Source organism: Nelumbo lutea, chromosome 2 (genome assembly GCF_056320005.1).
Source record: "Nelumbo lutea isolate HS-2025 chromosome 2, American lotus-T2T, whole genome shotgun sequence".
NCBI lineage: Eukaryota > Viridiplantae > Streptophyta > Magnoliopsida > Proteales > Nelumbonaceae > Nelumbo > Nelumbo lutea.
In genome coordinates, this window is record NC_142685.1 from 63,618,624 (window position 1) to 63,636,834 (window position 18,211).

Genomic DNA, 18,211 nt, shown 5'->3' on the forward strand with positions numbered 1-18,211 from the left:
ATTAACAGCTAGTTAACGACAAGTACTAGATTGTCACGCTTTGAAAGTTCAAGTACTAAATTGTCGCATTTTAAATTTTGGGGACCAAAGTAACACTAAACCCAAAGTACAAGGTACTAATCGAGAATTTTCCTAAACTTCAACTATTTAAAGACCGTGATTGATATGTCAACCATTTTTTGGATCAAACCACTTTGCAAACTCTAGCATCAAGTCATTATTTCCTATAGCAAACTTCTCTCTTTTGTGTTCTTGCATCAAACACTTGTTGAGACTTTTTGTTACTGAGCACAAGCTTAGATCGCTTAGGCCCCGTTTGGCATGTCTTTTTGTGTGGACTGTCAGCTGTGTTAGAAGTCTAGCAGCTCGTGTTTTGGTCTTTTCCCGTTTGATTGGAAAAAGATTTAGCCAACAAAAGGTACTTCTCCAAAAAGGCACGCAAAATCCATTTTGAGACTTTGTGTTACTGAGCACAAGCTTAGACAGCTTAGGCCCTGTTTGGCAAGTCTTTTTATGTGGGCTGTCAGCTGTGTTAGAAATCTGGCAGCCCATGTTTTGGTCTTTTCCTGTTTAGTTGGAAAAAGATCTAGCCACCAAAAGGTACCTCTCCAAAAAGGCACGCAAAATCCGTTTTAACTTTTTTCTTCAATCATATCTTTACACGAAAAGATGTGTAGAAAGACATCTTAACCAAATGGTTTTCAAACTGTCAAGGTCTTAATGCAAAAGATCACATTGTATTTTAGCTGTCAGGTCTGTATGCCGGAAAATCTTTCAAAACACTTGCAAAAGAGCACCTTAGTAAACTCATACCCAACAATTAAAAGGATTAATTATGAGACAAACTAGTAATCATAATTGTCTTCCTGAACCCAATTCTTCCTTGATCCAGTGATTACTCTTCAAAATTTTCATTAGGAGGGTATGGAGAGTGACCCTTTCCAAAGGATTTTATGTTGTCCTTGAGTGACCTCTTATGTTTGAAATCAGATCCACATGAACAAAACCATAGCTTCCCACAGTTCTTCGTTCTCCAATCCCCCTTGACTGAAAAAGGTTTGCTGCATTTTCTGCACATAAATGGCTTCACCCCTTGCTCTCTTGTAATGTGTTTGAAGGGTTGTGAAATCTTTCAGTGGCTTGGCTCGGGGATGGTTGATGTTGCTCTTGCAGCCATGAGCACAACAGTAGCAAGGAATCCTCAACATTGCGGTTGGTTGTGTTCCTCGAAGCGATTTTGGTCCTATTCTATATTGTGCTCCATGCCCCCACATATGCATCTACATCCCAAAATTTCACACATATTATTCTCTAAACAAAAACTCGGTAAAGATATCCTTCTAGTCATCAATTCGAAAGTTGAACTTGAGATTTCCTTCACAAATAAATGGAAAATTCCATGACACAAAAACACCTTTTCTGGTACTGGTATCATACAAAATCACCTTTATGGTATAATGTTGCACCCTGTACACTTATAAACCCAATGCTGTAATGTTGCATCTGTTCATGGTGCAAGTTTCACCTTTACAATTCATAAATAAAGCCATCTAAATGATAAATTTTTATATTTCACCCTATTATGATCATTACCGTAATTCCTTTATTTTTTGGGTTTTTATTAGTTAATTTCAACTGAAATGTATGATTTTTCATATTAATAAAATAATTAATTAAACAAAACAAGTACCTCTAAGATGACTGTTACAACTCTTATGGAAGTAAAAAAATTTCAAGATCTATACCAAAATCTCATTCAAGATTTTCTACTGGAAACTTACCATGTTGTTCTAAGATAATCTCATGGAAAAACATTTTTTTGTGCTGCAAACATGAAATAATATGATAAAAATTCTCCATTTAATTGCAGTAAAATTTTCATTATTAGGATTTACGTCTACTATGGATCAGACCCTCTTACTAGTTACTATCAAGCTTACATGGTACAAGAATAAATAAATGATTAAATAAGAACCATTAGTTTGTTAGACAAAACGGACAATGACATACTTTAACACCTGGAAGTCAGATGCTTTAAGTATCTTGTACCTTTTGCTGGGTCATTAGTATTGCTGGAAAACCAAGAGCTTGGAAAACCATAAAGAGACTTTTCTACTCGAATGGTAGAAAAATAGAATCTGAACTATTTATTCTCAGAATGTATTTTCTTTGAATGCTTAGCATCAGTTAACGGTAATCCATGAGGGCGAATGAAAGAAATGACCTTGAAAATTTAATAGTCTAACTCAATAAATGGTATATCAATTAAATGACATAAGAAAGATGTGGATTAATTCTCATAGCGATGAGCATAATTCAGTATCATCACACTTTGTATTAAAAGCTTACCGGGATAAGAAATATTTTGATTTATGTTTGGGTCTCTCCCTCTCTCAGCCTCTCAGGTGGTTAAGTTAGAGAAATAATGAGTTGATGAAGTAAATAAACACAAACAATAGTAGTCCAGAAGGCCAACTTGAACACATCAAATGATACCACAGAAAGCAACAAAAATTTAAAATGAAGAAACAGGGAATAAATAATTCCCCTCAAGAAAATAAAGACATATTTTCAATTTTTTCCACCATGTAAAAGGCTTACTCAAGACATTCATTATAGCCATAAATAACTTGAAAATTGTTATTAGCGAATACAAAATAGAAGGGAAAGAATGGAAAGAAGAAATTCTAATATTCAGAAATTCATCACTAACCTGCATGTTGTTGTACCTATTGAAGGTATTGTTGCAGATGGAGCAAGCGAACTGGTTTGGCCCAATAAGGATCTCTGAGCTGGTGTGGGGATCCAAAATCTACTATCAGTGTTTATTGAACAATCTTCTAGATTTTTCTTCATGGACTTGTCTTCCTTAAAACTTAAGGACTTGATTTCATCATCAGAATCTTCTATATTGGGGAGTCCAATATGCAAGGCCACAGTAATCTTCTCTAACTTCTCATCTTTAATACTAACACTATCCTTTTGCACTTCAATCTCCTCTTCTTTCAAGGGCTTAGACTCAGCAAACCTGCTTAGAAGAGGGAGGCACTGGGTAGTTTGATGAAAGAAATCTTCTTGTTGTTGTTGTTAATAGAAGATAGGTAGTTGTAAGCAGCTCATGGGGATTGAGAATTGAGATTGAGCTTGCTGAGTATTCGTGGAAAAAGATGATGACGATGATGATGATGAAAAGGGAGAGACTGAAGGTTTGACCCATTCAATGAAGGTTGGCGCTTGAAAGCAGAAACCCATATTATCTGCATAATAGATCATGCCTATCTTCTCAAAGGTTTATGATCTCTCTCCTAAGAAAGTTATATTCAAGAACGTGTGGATTCAAGAGCAGTCTAAGTGGGAAAGCATGGACTCATGGTTGATATATGAATGGTGGTTTCGTTTGTCTTTTGGGAGGATGCCTTTCCTTCCCCCTTTCCCTCTCTTCTTCTCTTTGGTACCCAGAGAGAGAGAGAGAGAGAGAGAGTAGTGGTGGGATTGGGGGAAATGACATGAACAAACAATAATAAATAAGAGAAACCTAGAACAGTCTTAAATCATGCTTTCTGAGCAGCATTAAGACTGAGATTACTTATCAGCTATGTGGAATTGGAACATCTAGCGGTGCATTGACACAGAGGCAATAGCCCCATTGTCATAAGCCTCTAGTAGCTGTACTTCCTGTTTCTTAATGCTATCTGTTAACCAAGCTTCCCTGACCACAGGTATGCCCCTCTCCCTGCAAGGATATAAGCAGTAGCAAACAAACTAACTTAACAACAGTTGAAGCAACTAGAAGACAACATGGGTTAATTAATTAATCTATGCTTCACACCAAACAAATCCAAACTAACAAGCTCACACCTGCAAAGACAAAACAAGGACAGTAACAACTTTTTACTAAGAACAACAACAAGAAAGGTGATCACAAGCAATAAAAACAAGAGCAACTGTTTGTTGATACAGATTATTACTAAGAACTGTATTAGCTACCTTCCCTCCATGTTTTTCTATCTCTGTCCTCCAGTAGTGCTACATATGTTATCAGATGTTCAGCCAAAGTTGACAGTGAACAGATATAAACAATATTATCATCATTATCATCAATTCCAAGAACAATGTAACAGAGATACCACCCACATGTGTTCGAGAAAACACAGGGTCTGGTCTCTTCCACACAACAAAAACACAGGTTCGCTGCTTGTTCCGTCAGTGGCTGGCGGGCTGCATGGTGCAAACACGACATAAAAATCACAGCAACAAGATCACGAGATTTGATAACCAAAATTCAGTTACTTTTTTTTTAGACTACTCGCTAAATGAATCATAAACCCATCCTCAACCAGTTCGTTAGACTAATATATCAAAGGAAATTTGATTACAATTCAATGTTACACCATCTGACAACAAGAGAGAACCTTCTTTTTTCATTTTGTTTTTGGTTAGGTCACTAAAATTGTTCCTGCTTCAATCACGTATTGTACAAGAGATGTATCATGTTGATTTAACGCTGACTATCATTCAAAATAATAATGCCAACCAACTGCAATCCCAGCCACCAAGACAACCTTGAACATAAGCTTTGGATTCAATAAGGATGATGAAGATGATGATGACGGGGGTGAATCTTTATACTTTCCACGTAGCTTTGCAGACAACTTGGATAGAAGCTGAGGAAGCATACCTTTCCTCATGCTAGCTGCAAGTAGAATACAGCTAAATAAACTCAGCATCTAGCCAAACTGAACTAAGTAAATGAAACGTGAAGCCCTATACATAATCAATTATGTGGGTATCAGTGAAACGCTTATGTATGAACCATAAAGCATTTTTTTAAGGGGGAGCACAGATGCTCTAAACATCTACATGGTTTACATTTTGGGTATCAGTGAAATGATTATGTATGAACTATAAAGCATTTTTTAAGGGGGAGCACAGAAGCTCTAAACATCTACATGGTTTACATTTTGGGATCAGTGAAATGTAAAGTCCTATACATAATCAATTATGTGGGTATCAGTGAAATGCTTATGTATGAACTATAAAGCATTTTTTAAGGGGGAGCACAGATGCTCTAAGCATCTACATGGTTTGCATTTTTCTAAAGCTCTATACATAATCAATTATGTGGGTATCATTGAAATGCTTGTGTATGAACTATAAAGCATTTTTTTAAGGTGGAACAAAGATGCTCTAAACATCTACATGGTTGGGTAATCCTAACAAACATATTGTTTGCTTTTGGTTGACCTGATAGGAGATTTAGGGAGAGAGTAGAGCTTTTGCATGTGTTCTATCTACAGTATGAGCTGTAGGTAGATTATGATGATAGTCCACAAGGAAACTTCTTTCCATCACAAGGAAGATGGTTCTCTCAAGAATGGTTTCTCAAAAGGTGACAGCTAGACATGGCAACTTTGAAGATCAGTAAATTTCATTAACATGAAAACAAAATACCAACAACGAAATAAGAGTCCAGATTGATGTCCGCAGATTTAATGGACAGCATTAACCAATATAATTGAATTTTCACTGGGACTTCTTGGTTGGACAAGACTTCTTGATACATATCAACAAATTTATAAAGGGAAATTAAGTAACCAGTGGGAAGAGAGAGAGATGATCAATTTACAGAGATAAGATACAAACCATATTTAAGGTTTCTAACCATATTTTCACTGTGGATGCTACTAAGTTACTAACCATATTTAATGTTCATGTGTCATGTGCATAGACTGCCAATGACTGAAACAGTGAAGAGTGACTTGGTGTAAGTAGAAGGCTCTAAAAAAGCAAGGGTAATACCAAAGAAAGCATGTCCTGAAGAGGTAAAAACGATTTTAAGCGCCTAATAATTTGAAAAAAAAATAATAAAAAAAAGACTCTTGATAGAGCATGATGGTGGCACAGGATACATGTTACCTATCCCGAATGGTTGGGATTAAGGCTGCTTTTAGTATTACCTTCTTTTAAGAATCTTTCTTCCTCGCCAACGCGCCTCCTTAATACATTGAGCAGTGATCCAAAATACAAAGCAAATACTGTGCATGTGATTGTTATGACATTGTAAGGCATGCTAAAATCAGGGGTAGCAAGAGGCACAAGTAAGATTTCTGTATAAGACAGAAGAAGATTCTTTTCCTGCATGAGAAATCCATACAATCAACATATTTTTTTAAAGAAAGGTCAAAAGATCTCCCAAATAAATTACCAGAAAACATGCCCAAGTAATTATTTACCTGGAATTTTGACAATAGGGCTGACTTTCTTGAGTTGTCTTTCAGATAATATGTGCTTGCTTGGAAGTCAGGAAATCTAACTACAGCTGATGGAATGTCAAATCCCTGATTAGCATCTGGAGGATATTCGTCGATGTGTAAAAATCCCTACAAATATATTACAACTTTGTAAATTAGAAATTAACAAGTATAAAGGAGGGAACAATAGAGGCTCAGGGCCGTCTAACTTAGGTTAATTTTTGGTTAATGATATCTCTGATGTGGAAACCATATATTAGCAAGCTCCAAACCATCCCTTGGCATATATAATTTGGACAACCATATTTACCATCAGTTGTAACAACTGAAACAGTGGGAATTTTCTTTGATAAATTTGTGGACATATTGTAGCTTTATAAACTCACCAAAGGGAGAAGATGATGACATAATGGTAATGATAATGAAAACGATAATCATCATCATCATCATCATCATCATCATAATAATAATAATAATAACAACAAGATCACACATCATGCACACAATCAAACACTAAGAGTAAAGGTCAAATAAAAATAAAGAAAACCTAATAAGTCCTATAGGTACATAGATCGCTTAGACCATCAAAGTACAGAGGATACCGAATTGTACTACATGGATGCTTGCGATGAGTTCATAACTCATCAGTTACCTGCAATGAGCTTATAACTCATCAAACGTTTGCAATGAATATACGACTCATCGCATGCTCACGACAAACTCGTACTTGACACAAGTCATGATAAGCTTTGGCTAACGTGAACCCAAGGTGAATTTCAAACGCGCGCAGTTTTGCGATAAACCTCAGATGCACGTAGTTCTACAATGAACTTCAAATGCGTGCAGTTCTGCGATGAACGTCGTATGCATGCAGTTTTGCAATGAACGTGAGACCATTATAGAACTGTGGGATCACTATGAACAAGAAATAAATATCGGCTACATGTGTAACTTTAAGTTATGCGCGTGATAAGGCGCCACGCAGGTCTAATAAAGGTGCACCCACTAAACGATGATGTCACCAATGCCACGTCGATTAAATAGGTCACGAAAGAAAGTAGCACACGCGGATTATGAGAATCCTCAGACGAAAGGAAAGTTCATCCTTGAGAGATCTCATAAGACACATGGCAAAACCCAAGTAGTGCTCCTTAATGATCGACAACGAATCCAATAATCCCTTTCCTAGTGGGAATCAAACACTTTTGGCTCCTTCCTTTTGAAACCTCGGGATCCCTCCTTATAAATGAGGATCCATCTCATAACGAAATCATCATTCAATCATTCTACCTTCTCCATGGTGGCCAGAACACAGCTTATTGAGAAGATGTGGTACAATGTCAATCAGGGCCATACACAATGGTATTCCTAGCTATCCAGTATATTGGGAGGGGTTGAATGGATATGGACCTAAGCTTTTGCATTTTATTTCCAAAACTCGATCTTTCACTTGTCATCCAGGGTGCACAAAGCAATGGCCCCTTAAGATACTTGGCCTCCAACCAAGGGATGACCTGGAATTTGGGTTCAAGGAGGGGTTTTGGGGACTTTCAAACTCTGGATATTATTGCATAATTGCATTGTCCGACCTGTTGGAAGGGGTCTTAATTGATACCAATTAACCCAACAGCAGAATTTGGACTTTGATTGCTTCAAGATCTTTTTCTTGTGTGTTCTTCTTTCATGCTCTTTTAGGGGACCCCCACCCTAACCTTGTATGTTCAGTGAAAGCCATTTGGAGTGGACCAGCACTGCCTAAAGAGCGAGTGTTCTGCTAATGTTAATCATTAGTAAATGATGATTGTTAGTTGCTATGCAACCTAGGAAATTAGCCTAGGATTTAGGTTTTTCTTTAAAACATCACCTATGTGACACCTAGGTAGGTGCCTAGGTGGCACCTTGACAACTTTTTTTAAAATATCACCTTGACAACTTTTCTTTTCTTTTTTTTTTTATCAGTAGCACCTTGACAACTATTAATCAAATCTTTCCAGATACAAATAGTCCAGTTTGTCTAATGACTCCAACCAGAAAATTTCCCTGCCCAAACAGAAAGTTTTCATCCAAATCTAGCAGGCTTGCATCAAGTTCAAATAAATGTGGGCCAAGCCTGGTACTTATGCCCGGCCAGATCAGATTTAATATTATATATGTATTTGTGCATGACTGTGTGTATGTATACATACTTGTGATTTTGAATATAAATTTAAATTTAAATTTCTACCATATATTTAATTTCATTAGTTTATGTGGACAAACCCAGATGTTTGGTCTGGCCCACAAAGAAAATAACCAGGCCCTGGCATATAATATGAGGCCCAATGTGCATAGAGGCCTGGACCCAGGCAGCTGGAAACATTGCTATGACCATATAAAAAGCAGGCCCAGCCCATCATTGCCTTTATTATGGTCATGCTGATTTTTGGTAAAGGCACCATGTAAGCAGAAATCATCTGTCAGTGGCTTTGAACCTTTGGAAATGCTGCAGCAACCAATGTAACCCCAGACTGCAAACCACATGTTTGTAGCTCTTGATTCCTATTTAAGATTAAAATTTTATGATCCATAGAATTTTATTTTAGAAACCCCTTAATTATTAATAGTTAATTGGATTCTTCATGTAATAATTCCTGAATATTATATTGCACTAAATTTCTTCTCAACCAGCAGGATTTGGTAATTCCCTAAGGGCAGAATTAATGGCGGTTATGCAAGGATTAAGATTTGCAACTTTGCACAGGTGAATAATAGAAGGATTTTAACTGTAGAGGGGAAGTGTCAAGTGGTAATCTCTTGTCTGCGTACAGTAAGTGTGGTGCCATTGAAATTCAGGTTCTTAGCTAGGGTCCTTAGGGAAGCTCAGTCATTGGGAAGAAGTCTAAATTGCTTAATCAGGCAGATTCTGAGTAGTGCTAATAAGCTGGCTGACAACTTTGCTACATCAGGAACATCAGAGGAACCTTTAGGGTATGTCTGGGACCTTGCAAAACATTGTAAAGCTATTTTCGGATATTTATTAAGGAAGACTGATCAACTTTTTGCTTTGTTGTATTACACCTGCTATCCAATTTTTGGGCAGCAAGGTTCTTTTGATAATAAATGAAATTAATTCTGTTGATTACCAAAAAGAATATTGCACTTAATTTCTGGTCTTCGGATTGAACCCACATGGGTGCCATATTATCCAATCTTCCCAGCCATCTGTGGCCTTGGGAGGGGTCGAATGGATAAAGACCAAATGGTGGCATTTTTTTCCACACAAAGTGGTTGTTCTCAGACTCAAAACAACATTCTCGTGCTTTTCAGCCTGAGCTTTTACCATTACACCAAGCACTGGCCCATATGGGCAACGTATCAGCTCTTTCCTTTTTTTGGTTTCAATCGAATCCCAATGCAACACTAGTGCCTTCTAAGAAATAGCAGTCTTCAACATGCCAATTAGATTGTTGTGCTGGACATTTAATTGTGGGTCTTTGTGGGTACCATATCAGCTTTTCCTTTTTCTTTTTGTTTCAATTGAATCCCGATGCAGCAATAGGGCCTTCTAGAAATAGCAGTCTTCAACATGTAAATTTCTTCAAAAAAAAATTACATTAGGACAAGAACTTGCATCTCATTCTTCCTTGTGGGTCTTTGGTGATATTTAGAAATTTAGATATAAAATTCACAAATTTATTGATAGTCAATTTATCTAGGTAGCAACATTTTTTTAAATATACCAACTGTTAATGGAACAGTTTCTAGAATCATCTAATCAAACAAGTTGGTTCACTAGATTCCTTTTCTAGCTACTGTATCCAAAGATCATGTTAATATATAATTAAAGCAACACATTTGTGTAGATATTGCATGAAAGCTGAAGTCAATGCAATTGCTGAAGCATACCTTGTCAAATTCAATGGTTAGTGTAGCTGACTTCATACTACAAGGGAACCTCAGGACCATCTCCATAAGACCGGGTGACACCTTGTCTTCAGATGGTGAGACATGAATTTTCTCCAGTGCATCTGTAACCCTCCTGTGTCGTCCGTCAACAAAAACTTGTAGAGTATGGAAGTAAACTTTGACATACCAAGGCACAACCTGGAAAACATCAACCCGCACTGTACACCCTTCTCTAGCAAGATCGCTCATAAATCCCTCACCAAGTTCTGTAGATTTCAAGGAAATTGCAATAGAACCCCTTTGATTCCCACTTCCTATTAAAAACCTACTAGCACGAAATGGTGCTTGAGAACTTGACCACACTACAGGAAGCTTCCATGTTAACCCTACATCAAATGGTTCATAATCATGGTATTTTTCAGTGGAGAACGAATAAAGAATAGATGAGCTATCACCATGTGTTACATTCATCTCTTTAATGGTTTTGTCTGGGGTAACAGACAAGTCAAAAAATGGGTCAGTCCAAGAATCAGAAGCAATTTCAGCAACCCCACCACGTCTTCTTCCTAGCTTCTTGAGCTCAGAGACTAAATTCCTTTCCACTTCAACGAATACTGTGCTATACTTTGCAAGAACACATCGTCCACTGATTTCCCTTCCAAAAATTGATCTAAGAGACCAACTTGGTTGTAATACTCTTCCACCAAGATGATTCGTGTTAGGTCTTTGGGCATCAGGTTCAAGGACAATAGTGAGGGTCTGTTCAAGTACTATTCCGGATTCCATCCCTTTTTCTGAACCAACTTCAGTTGAGGTCAACCGCAGCCGCTGTGAATGATAAAATCCTCTATAAATTGATGGTCTATCCAATATTGCAGCAAGCCCTGCTTTGTCACGACATGGCAGCAACTTCAACCAAGGAGTTAGGTTCTCAGTGCAAACAGCTTCTCGTGGCAATGCACCATATCTAAGACTTCTTGATGATGGCTGAAATGCCCAATCTGGAGAAGAATAAGCAGTTGAAGAATCTAGGAAGTTGATTGAAGCACAAAAAAGACCTGAAAGAGTGTGAGTTAATTTCTTCCAGCTAGCATCAACCTGATCAGGAGGTACATCCAAAATGGCCCACAACTCTACTCCAGGAGGCTTGGCATTGGCACTTGTGATGGGGTTGAGTCCACCCCATCGTTCATAGTTCCAGCGGCCTTGTGTAAATGACAACTCCATTTCCCGAATTTGGAACTTTTGGACCTGGTCAAGCAGCATTGTCTTGTCAAGCATCTACTAGTAGTCCAAATTTTTCACAATAATAGGGAACAAGTCCACAATGCAAATTGAAATAAACCATTTTATCTAGTCAGTAATCAGTAAGTAAATATACACTTCAGTGATTTATCAATCTTTACAACTTGAAGTCCGGTGCATATGAACTACCAAATTACAGCAAGCCAAATGCCCGAGATACATAATTAAGTGTCATAAATATCTTTCCCTTTTGCGAAGAACAAATTATAGGCAATTTGGTTGAACAAGGAAATCGGCATTCTAGATTATCCTCATCATTTGTGCCACAAAGAAAATTAGAAATGCCGGAGTCCTATCCACGCGGGTCTATGCTAGAAGTCCCAAGTCGCCTAAACCCTAGACCTAAAGCTTTTATACTCGAGGTTTTCAGCACAACAATGAACAAAACAAAATAACAAGAATATAAAGACTAAAATCAGAGGAGTATTTATGCTGTTCAAATACCAATTACCATAAGGCTGTGTTTGGTTGCAGTGAAAATGAATTTGCACTGGTGCGAAATTATAGTAGTGCAAATGATTTAGGTGCAAGTTTCGAATTTTGTTTCAAATTTTACCTTACTTTGTTTGGTTGCAGTAAAAATGAAGTAAAATAACACCCAGAGTAGAATAAAGTAAAATCCAGAACAAAATAAACCAAAATTTGCATTTCTTTCGTTTGCACTTCCATATATTTGTACTAGTGCAAATAAAATTGCACTGCAACCAAACACAGCACGAAAAAACACCTAGCTTTTGAGAAAACAGAAAGAGGAAATGTACCAGCTGATAAATGGATTTTGGGAAGAGACGGTGATGGTGGCCATAGATCTCCGTAGGAGGTGCTCTGCTTTCAAAATGGAAATGAGCAAGGACCTTCCGATCGGGCAAGGGCCTCAGGAGCAATTCCTCAGAGAACTCTTCTTCCCCACTGGATCCGGCGAAGATTGGAGTGAAGGAAACTTGCAATAGAACAAGGAAGTATAGGACTGACCATTGAAACGCCATCAACTGCTTCAACAAAATATCGATGATGAGAAGGACTGCAGGGGATTCGCCATTAAAAGTTAAAGACTAAGCTTGAGGATGGAATCTCCGATCTGGCTTGCAACAGTAATAGTAGAGGCTTGCAACCGACAGAATGACAAGAGAGGAGAGATCGATGGAAGTTTCGTTCAAAGTCGAGACGAAGCTGGAGGTGATGGCTACTGCTAATGATTTTGCTCGGCCGGCGAACAACACAGGGCTTCGGTGGTCGGTATTGGGGAGCCCAAACGATGATAAAAACCGATGTAAGCGTCGAGTGATAAGAAGGATTCCAGTGTAATTTTAGGACTCCAGTGATAAGGAAGGGGCCGCGGCCGCGGCCGCTGTTTGGCATTTTGGTAATTTTAGGGTTTCTAAGGGTAATTTTGTAATTTTGGGAAAAAAGGGGTAATTTGGTCAATTCAGATCTAGGGGTCAAACTGGGATTCCTGATGAACGGCTGAGAATTTGGGTGGGAATGTGAACGACTGGGATGGGTCTAAGCATATGCAGAGAGTTTTATGTGTGGGGATCAATAAGATTAGACAAAATGGAATCTTTTTAGATAAATGGGCAAACAAGGATATTTTTTATTGAAATTTTTTCAAGCTGGTGTTTTTTGACATTGTGCGATTGATCGGTGGGGTGGTCAGATTGGAGATCGGATTACTTACCCTCTACTAATATCATCTCACACCACACATCTTATATAAGCGGGTTCCACTTTTACGGTGGGTCCCAATCTCAAGTTAAGATGTACAATGTGAGAAGACATTGGTAGAAGGTTGGAACATGTCTTGTTGGTAGAAAATCCCAATTCGTCACATTGGCCCAATTAGGCTGAGATCAAGCAGATTTGAAAGGGGCTTGATTTAGTCATTCTAAAACTTCGAAATGGAATCTCTGTGTGATGAAGGGGCAAATAAGGGGTATTTTTAGTTAAAACTTTGCAGGTAGGGGATTTAGGATCTCTGGGATCCAATGGAAGTGTTTGATTGGTTCAAGGGGTCTAGATTGGGCAAATCTAGAAAGAGCTTGATTTGATTAATTTTGAGCTCTAAAACGAAATCTTGGTGCACTTAAGAGGCAATCAAGGATTTCTTGGGCTGAAATTTTGTAGGAAGGGACCTTAGGGTGTCTGGGATCTGATAGTAATGTTTGATTAGTTTAAGGGGTCAAGATCTTGAAATTTGGATTAACAAGAGGATTTGAAATGGAATATTGGTTTGATGAAGGAAGAAATTGGGGAATTATGGGTTGGAATTTCAAGGGTAAATGTTTTAGTGTGTCTAGGGTTCAATCGTATAATCTGATTGGTCCAAAGGTGTTAGGATCAAAGAGATCTAGGTTGCAGGTGTCTCAGGTTAACAAGAGGGCTTGAAAGGAACCTTAGTTTGATGGAAGGGTAACTAGAGGAATCTTAGGTTGTTGGTATGTAAATGGAGGTTAATTGAAGGCCATTGAATTGTTATCGGGGAGATTTAATATTGGATTTGAGAGATTTTGAGCTAAAATTCAAGTTCTTTAAATTTTTTGGTGTTTCAAAGAGATCGAAATAGTCTTATTGAATGCTCAAAAAAATTGGAGTTTCAGGTGATAGACTAAACACAAATCGGGTGCTGATAATTGATATTGTAAATTTTAGAAGTTGAATACTTAGGAATTGCAATGCATTGATGCGATACCATAGCAATAAGCATATCTATCCCCTTACATTAGTCCCCTTGCTCAACAATGGGAGTTTTATATGTTGGGCATAAATTGGGTCATGCATTTAAGCTCTTGCTCATAATAACTAGCCCCCACTTTGAAAAAAAATTGAAAGATTTCGACTTTTAAATTTATAATATTACAGTAGAGATTCTACGGAATTTTAAAAAAAAAATAGCCTATAAAGTTTTGAAGAATTTTTAAGAAAGATTAAACCCTAAAATTCCAAAAAGAAAAAAAGAAAAATCAACCCCCATAATTATAAATATTTTTAAGAAAAATTAACCCCAATTTTTAGAAAATTTATTTTATTTTAATTAAACAGAATTTATTTTATTTTATTTGGATCAAAACCACTATTTTCTATCTCCCTATAATAAATTGATTGCAAACTATATAAGTGTTTTAGTGAAATAAAAACTATAGGGTAAGTGTTTAATAATCCGTAAAACCATGTAGGTCTTGTAGTAAATGACTAAAATGAAAAATCAAGAGAACCAAACGTAAATGAAGTCCTCCCTCGAAAGATTTATTTTATTTTAATTAAATTCATTTGAATAGATGTATGGATCAAAATCATTATTTTCTAGGAGTAATTTTAAGTTTAATCTACCTCGGAATTCATAATTTGATTGTACAATTTGTGTCAGTGTCGAGGGGAGAAGGATTCTCAATTTGTGGGAGATGTTTATAGGGGTTGTGATTAATACATTTGGGAAATTAATAAATGAATTTTAAGGTGGAATGGATCATAAAAACCTATTTTCTATCTCCGTATAATAAATAGATTGCAAACTATAGAAGTGTTTGAAAATGAAAATTATAGGTTAAGTGTTTAATAAATCCGTAAAACCACGAGGTCTTGTAGTAAATGACCCAAATGAAAAATCAAGAGATCCAAATGCAGATGAAGTGCTCCCTCGTCTTTTGGGTAGATGTTCCAGGCATGGTAAATCAAATAGAAAAATATACTCTCACTAACTTCTGAAAGTGTTCCGTCATCAAAATTTCAAGCTTAGCCTTAACTTTTAATGGTGAATCCCCGGTAGTCCTTTTCATCATCAATATTTTGTTGAAGTAATTGATGGTGTTTCAATTTCCTTGTTCTATTGCAAGTTTCCTTCACTCCAATCTTCACCGGATCCAATGGGGAAGAAGAGTTCTCCAAGGAATTGCACCTTAGGCCCTTGCCTGATCGAAAGGTCCTTGCTCATTTCCATTTTGAAAGTGATGAAGGGTGATTTGGCCCGACCTCATAAATGGGTGATACGTGTACGTGACTCGACATGAATAACAACTCGACGTGAGCAGATCGGCATGTGGACATGACTCGACGTAGATGACAACTCAGCAAGTATCAGTTCGCCTCAGAATGAGCTCGGGTACAATGATGTCCCGAGTTCGTAGGCTAAAACAACCAAGTTCATGACAGTCTAGATCCGGGCAAAATGAGCCACCTCGGAAGACGACTCACTTCGGGCAGAATCACCTCGGCATGCCACCAGTAGCTCGACACAAGTAGCTCGCTACAGGGTTTGTTATCAAGTAGCCCTGAACCCCGCGAGAAGCTTCCTATCTGACAACCGTACCTGTCAACCATGAAAGATGCACCCACGTCCCTTGCCTAACGGCGCAGCATCTGCCAACTCTGAGGATTGCACTCATTGTCTCTCACCTAGCGGTGTCGTGCCTGCCAACCCCGGAGGTTGTCTCCTGCCTAGCGGGACCGTACCCTACAACGATCGCGTTAGCCCTCCTGCTCCCCAGTTTTGATAATAACAGCCAATCACTTCGAGGCGTTACCTGACAATAGATCGCCACGACAGAGATTTGGGATCAACCCCTCAGAACCTGCCAGAATGTTAGTATATAAAGACTTCAACCCCCCAGGGGCCAAGGTATCGCATATTCACCACTCTCTAGCTTTCTCATTTTCTTGCAAACTCATTCTCCTCAAGCTCGCAACTGAGTACTAACTTAACCATCGGAATGTTCCCGTCGGGTGAGCAACCCCGGGTTCCTTCATCTCTCTTCGTGCATGTATCTCTTGCCCGTCACTAGCTAGGAGCTCAGTCGCTTCCAACTAGGAGTGGTCAGATTGCGCATCATCAGAAAGCAAAGCACTTCCTACAGAGATCTATGGCTACCATCACTATCTTTTCACAAAAGCCATTTATCAATTGGTACATTTGCCCTAATTGTTTTCTCAAAAGCTAAGTGTTTTTACTTATGGTAATTGGTATTTGAACAACGTAAATACCCCTCTGATTTTAGGCTAAATATTCTTCTTATTTTGATTTGTTCATTGCTATGCTAAAAAACTCAGGTATAGAGGCCCTAGGCCTAGGGTTTAGGCGACTTGGGACTTCTGAAATATACCCACATGGATAAGACTCCAACATTTTTAGACTGTGATAATTATAGTAATAATATTGTAGGTACATAGTACTCATTTAATCTATGAAAATATAGAAGATATCGAATTAATATCATATGAATGCTTGCAATAGTCCATAACTCATCAGTTACCCGTGATGAGCTTATAACTCATCGAAAGTTTGTGGTGAACATATGACTCATCGCATGACAGCGATGAACATACAACTCATCGCACAACTGCGATGAACTTGTACTCGACACAAGTCAAGATAGATTTTACTTACAGAAAACCTCCGATGAAGTTGAGAGACGCATAGTTCCGCGGTAAACCTTGGACGCACATGGTCCTATGATAAATCTTGGATACACACAGTTCTACGATGAACTTCAGACGTACACAGTCTTGCAATGAACTCGAAGCCATTACAGATCCGCAGGTCACTGAGAACTGGAGTCAAATAATAGCTACACGTGCAACTCTAAGTTACACATGTGGTAAGGTGCCACGTAGGTTTAATAAAAGAACGCACCCGTCATACAATGGCGTCACAATGCCACGTCAGTTAAATAGGTCACGAAAGGAAGTAGCACACACGGATTATAAGAATCTTCGGACAAAAAGAAAGTTAGTCCTTGAGATATTTCATAAGACACGTGGCGAAACCTAAAGTGCTCTTTAATGACCAATATCGAATTTAATATTCCCTTTCCTAATGGGAATTAAGTTATTTCAATGTCTTACCTTTGGGACTGTGGGATCCCTCCTTATAATTGAGGGTCCCCCTCGTAACGACTCATTCATTTGATCACTGATTCTTTCAATTATTAGATTCCCCACTCATTCTACTCGGTTGTCTCACCACTCCTCTTTGCCCTAATATCCCCGTTGATTCCCTACCTCCAGTCTTCCTTTGTCCTTCAAGTATTTTTTCTTGTTTTTTATTATTAATCAAATGCATATTGCAAAATTCAAATCTAATTACATAAACACCTTATCCAAATATGTGATAATCAGATCAAATTGTGAAGTTTCAAATATTATTGACAATCCTATCTACTTGGCTAGACTCTTCTTTTTGTAGTGTTTTATCTTTTTGGTGTATATTTTTTATTTTGTTCATTTGCCAAAAAAAATGTAAGATTTAAATAGAGTGAATTGAATGAGGTGAAAAGTAGTTCAATTTACAACTTAAACCTTACAATTAACTAGGGACTAAATTAAAAAAAAAATGAGTATTTGAGTCAATGTTTTAAAAACTGGACCAAATCGAATAGTCAAATTGTTTGGCCCCATGAATTGGTTAGGTCACCAATTCCATTTTGGCCTGGAACCACTATTTTACAAAAAAAAAAAATGATTGAAATGGTCAGAGAACCACTGACCTAAACAATTTACTCATTAAAATGTTTGATCCGGTTAATGGTTCTTGGGATGCTTTCAAACTAGCTCCAAAATTTTTATTTATTTTAAAATAAAAACTAGAAAATAAATTAATTGAAAAAAGAAACTTTCATATCTCATAATCTTGTTCAATTATTTTCAATGGAAAAATTAGTTTGGGTTTTTTGTTTTTTCATTTTGATTTTCAAGTTGTAGCAACAAAAAATTTCAACTTTGAAAAATTGATGCAAGAGATTAGAGATTAAACACTTATCTTATATTAAAATATGAGATAC

General features: G+C 37.5%; 1 protein-coding gene and 1 pseudogene across 2 annotated transcripts; both read right to left on the reverse strand.

Moving 5' to 3' along the window:
- Positions 1-753: 753 nt before the first annotated feature.
- LOC148871170 (zinc finger protein WIP6-like) lies at positions 754-4,330 on the reverse strand (annotated as a pseudogene). Its single transcript, XR_016107271.1, has 6 exons — positions 4,327-4,330; positions 3,988-4,218; positions 3,849-3,858; positions 3,629-3,733; positions 2,714-3,028; positions 754-1,280 (listed from the first exon to the last, which is right to left on the reverse strand). The product of XR_016107271.1 is annotated as a zinc finger protein WIP6-like (transcript).
- Positions 4,315-12,776, reverse strand: LOC148871171 (GPI transamidase component Gpi16 subunit family protein). The gene is made up of 5 exons (XM_088972875.1): positions 12,203-12,776; positions 10,137-11,387; positions 6,234-6,380; positions 5,958-6,135; positions 4,315-4,693 (listed from the first exon to the last, which is right to left on the reverse strand). The coding sequence occupies exons 1-5, from the start codon at positions 12,425-12,427 to the stop codon at positions 4,512-4,514; spliced, it is 1,983 nt and encodes a 660-aa protein (XP_088829001.1). The 5' UTR covers positions 12,428-12,776; the 3' UTR covers positions 4,315-4,511.
- Positions 12,777-18,211: the final 5,435 nt, after the last annotated feature.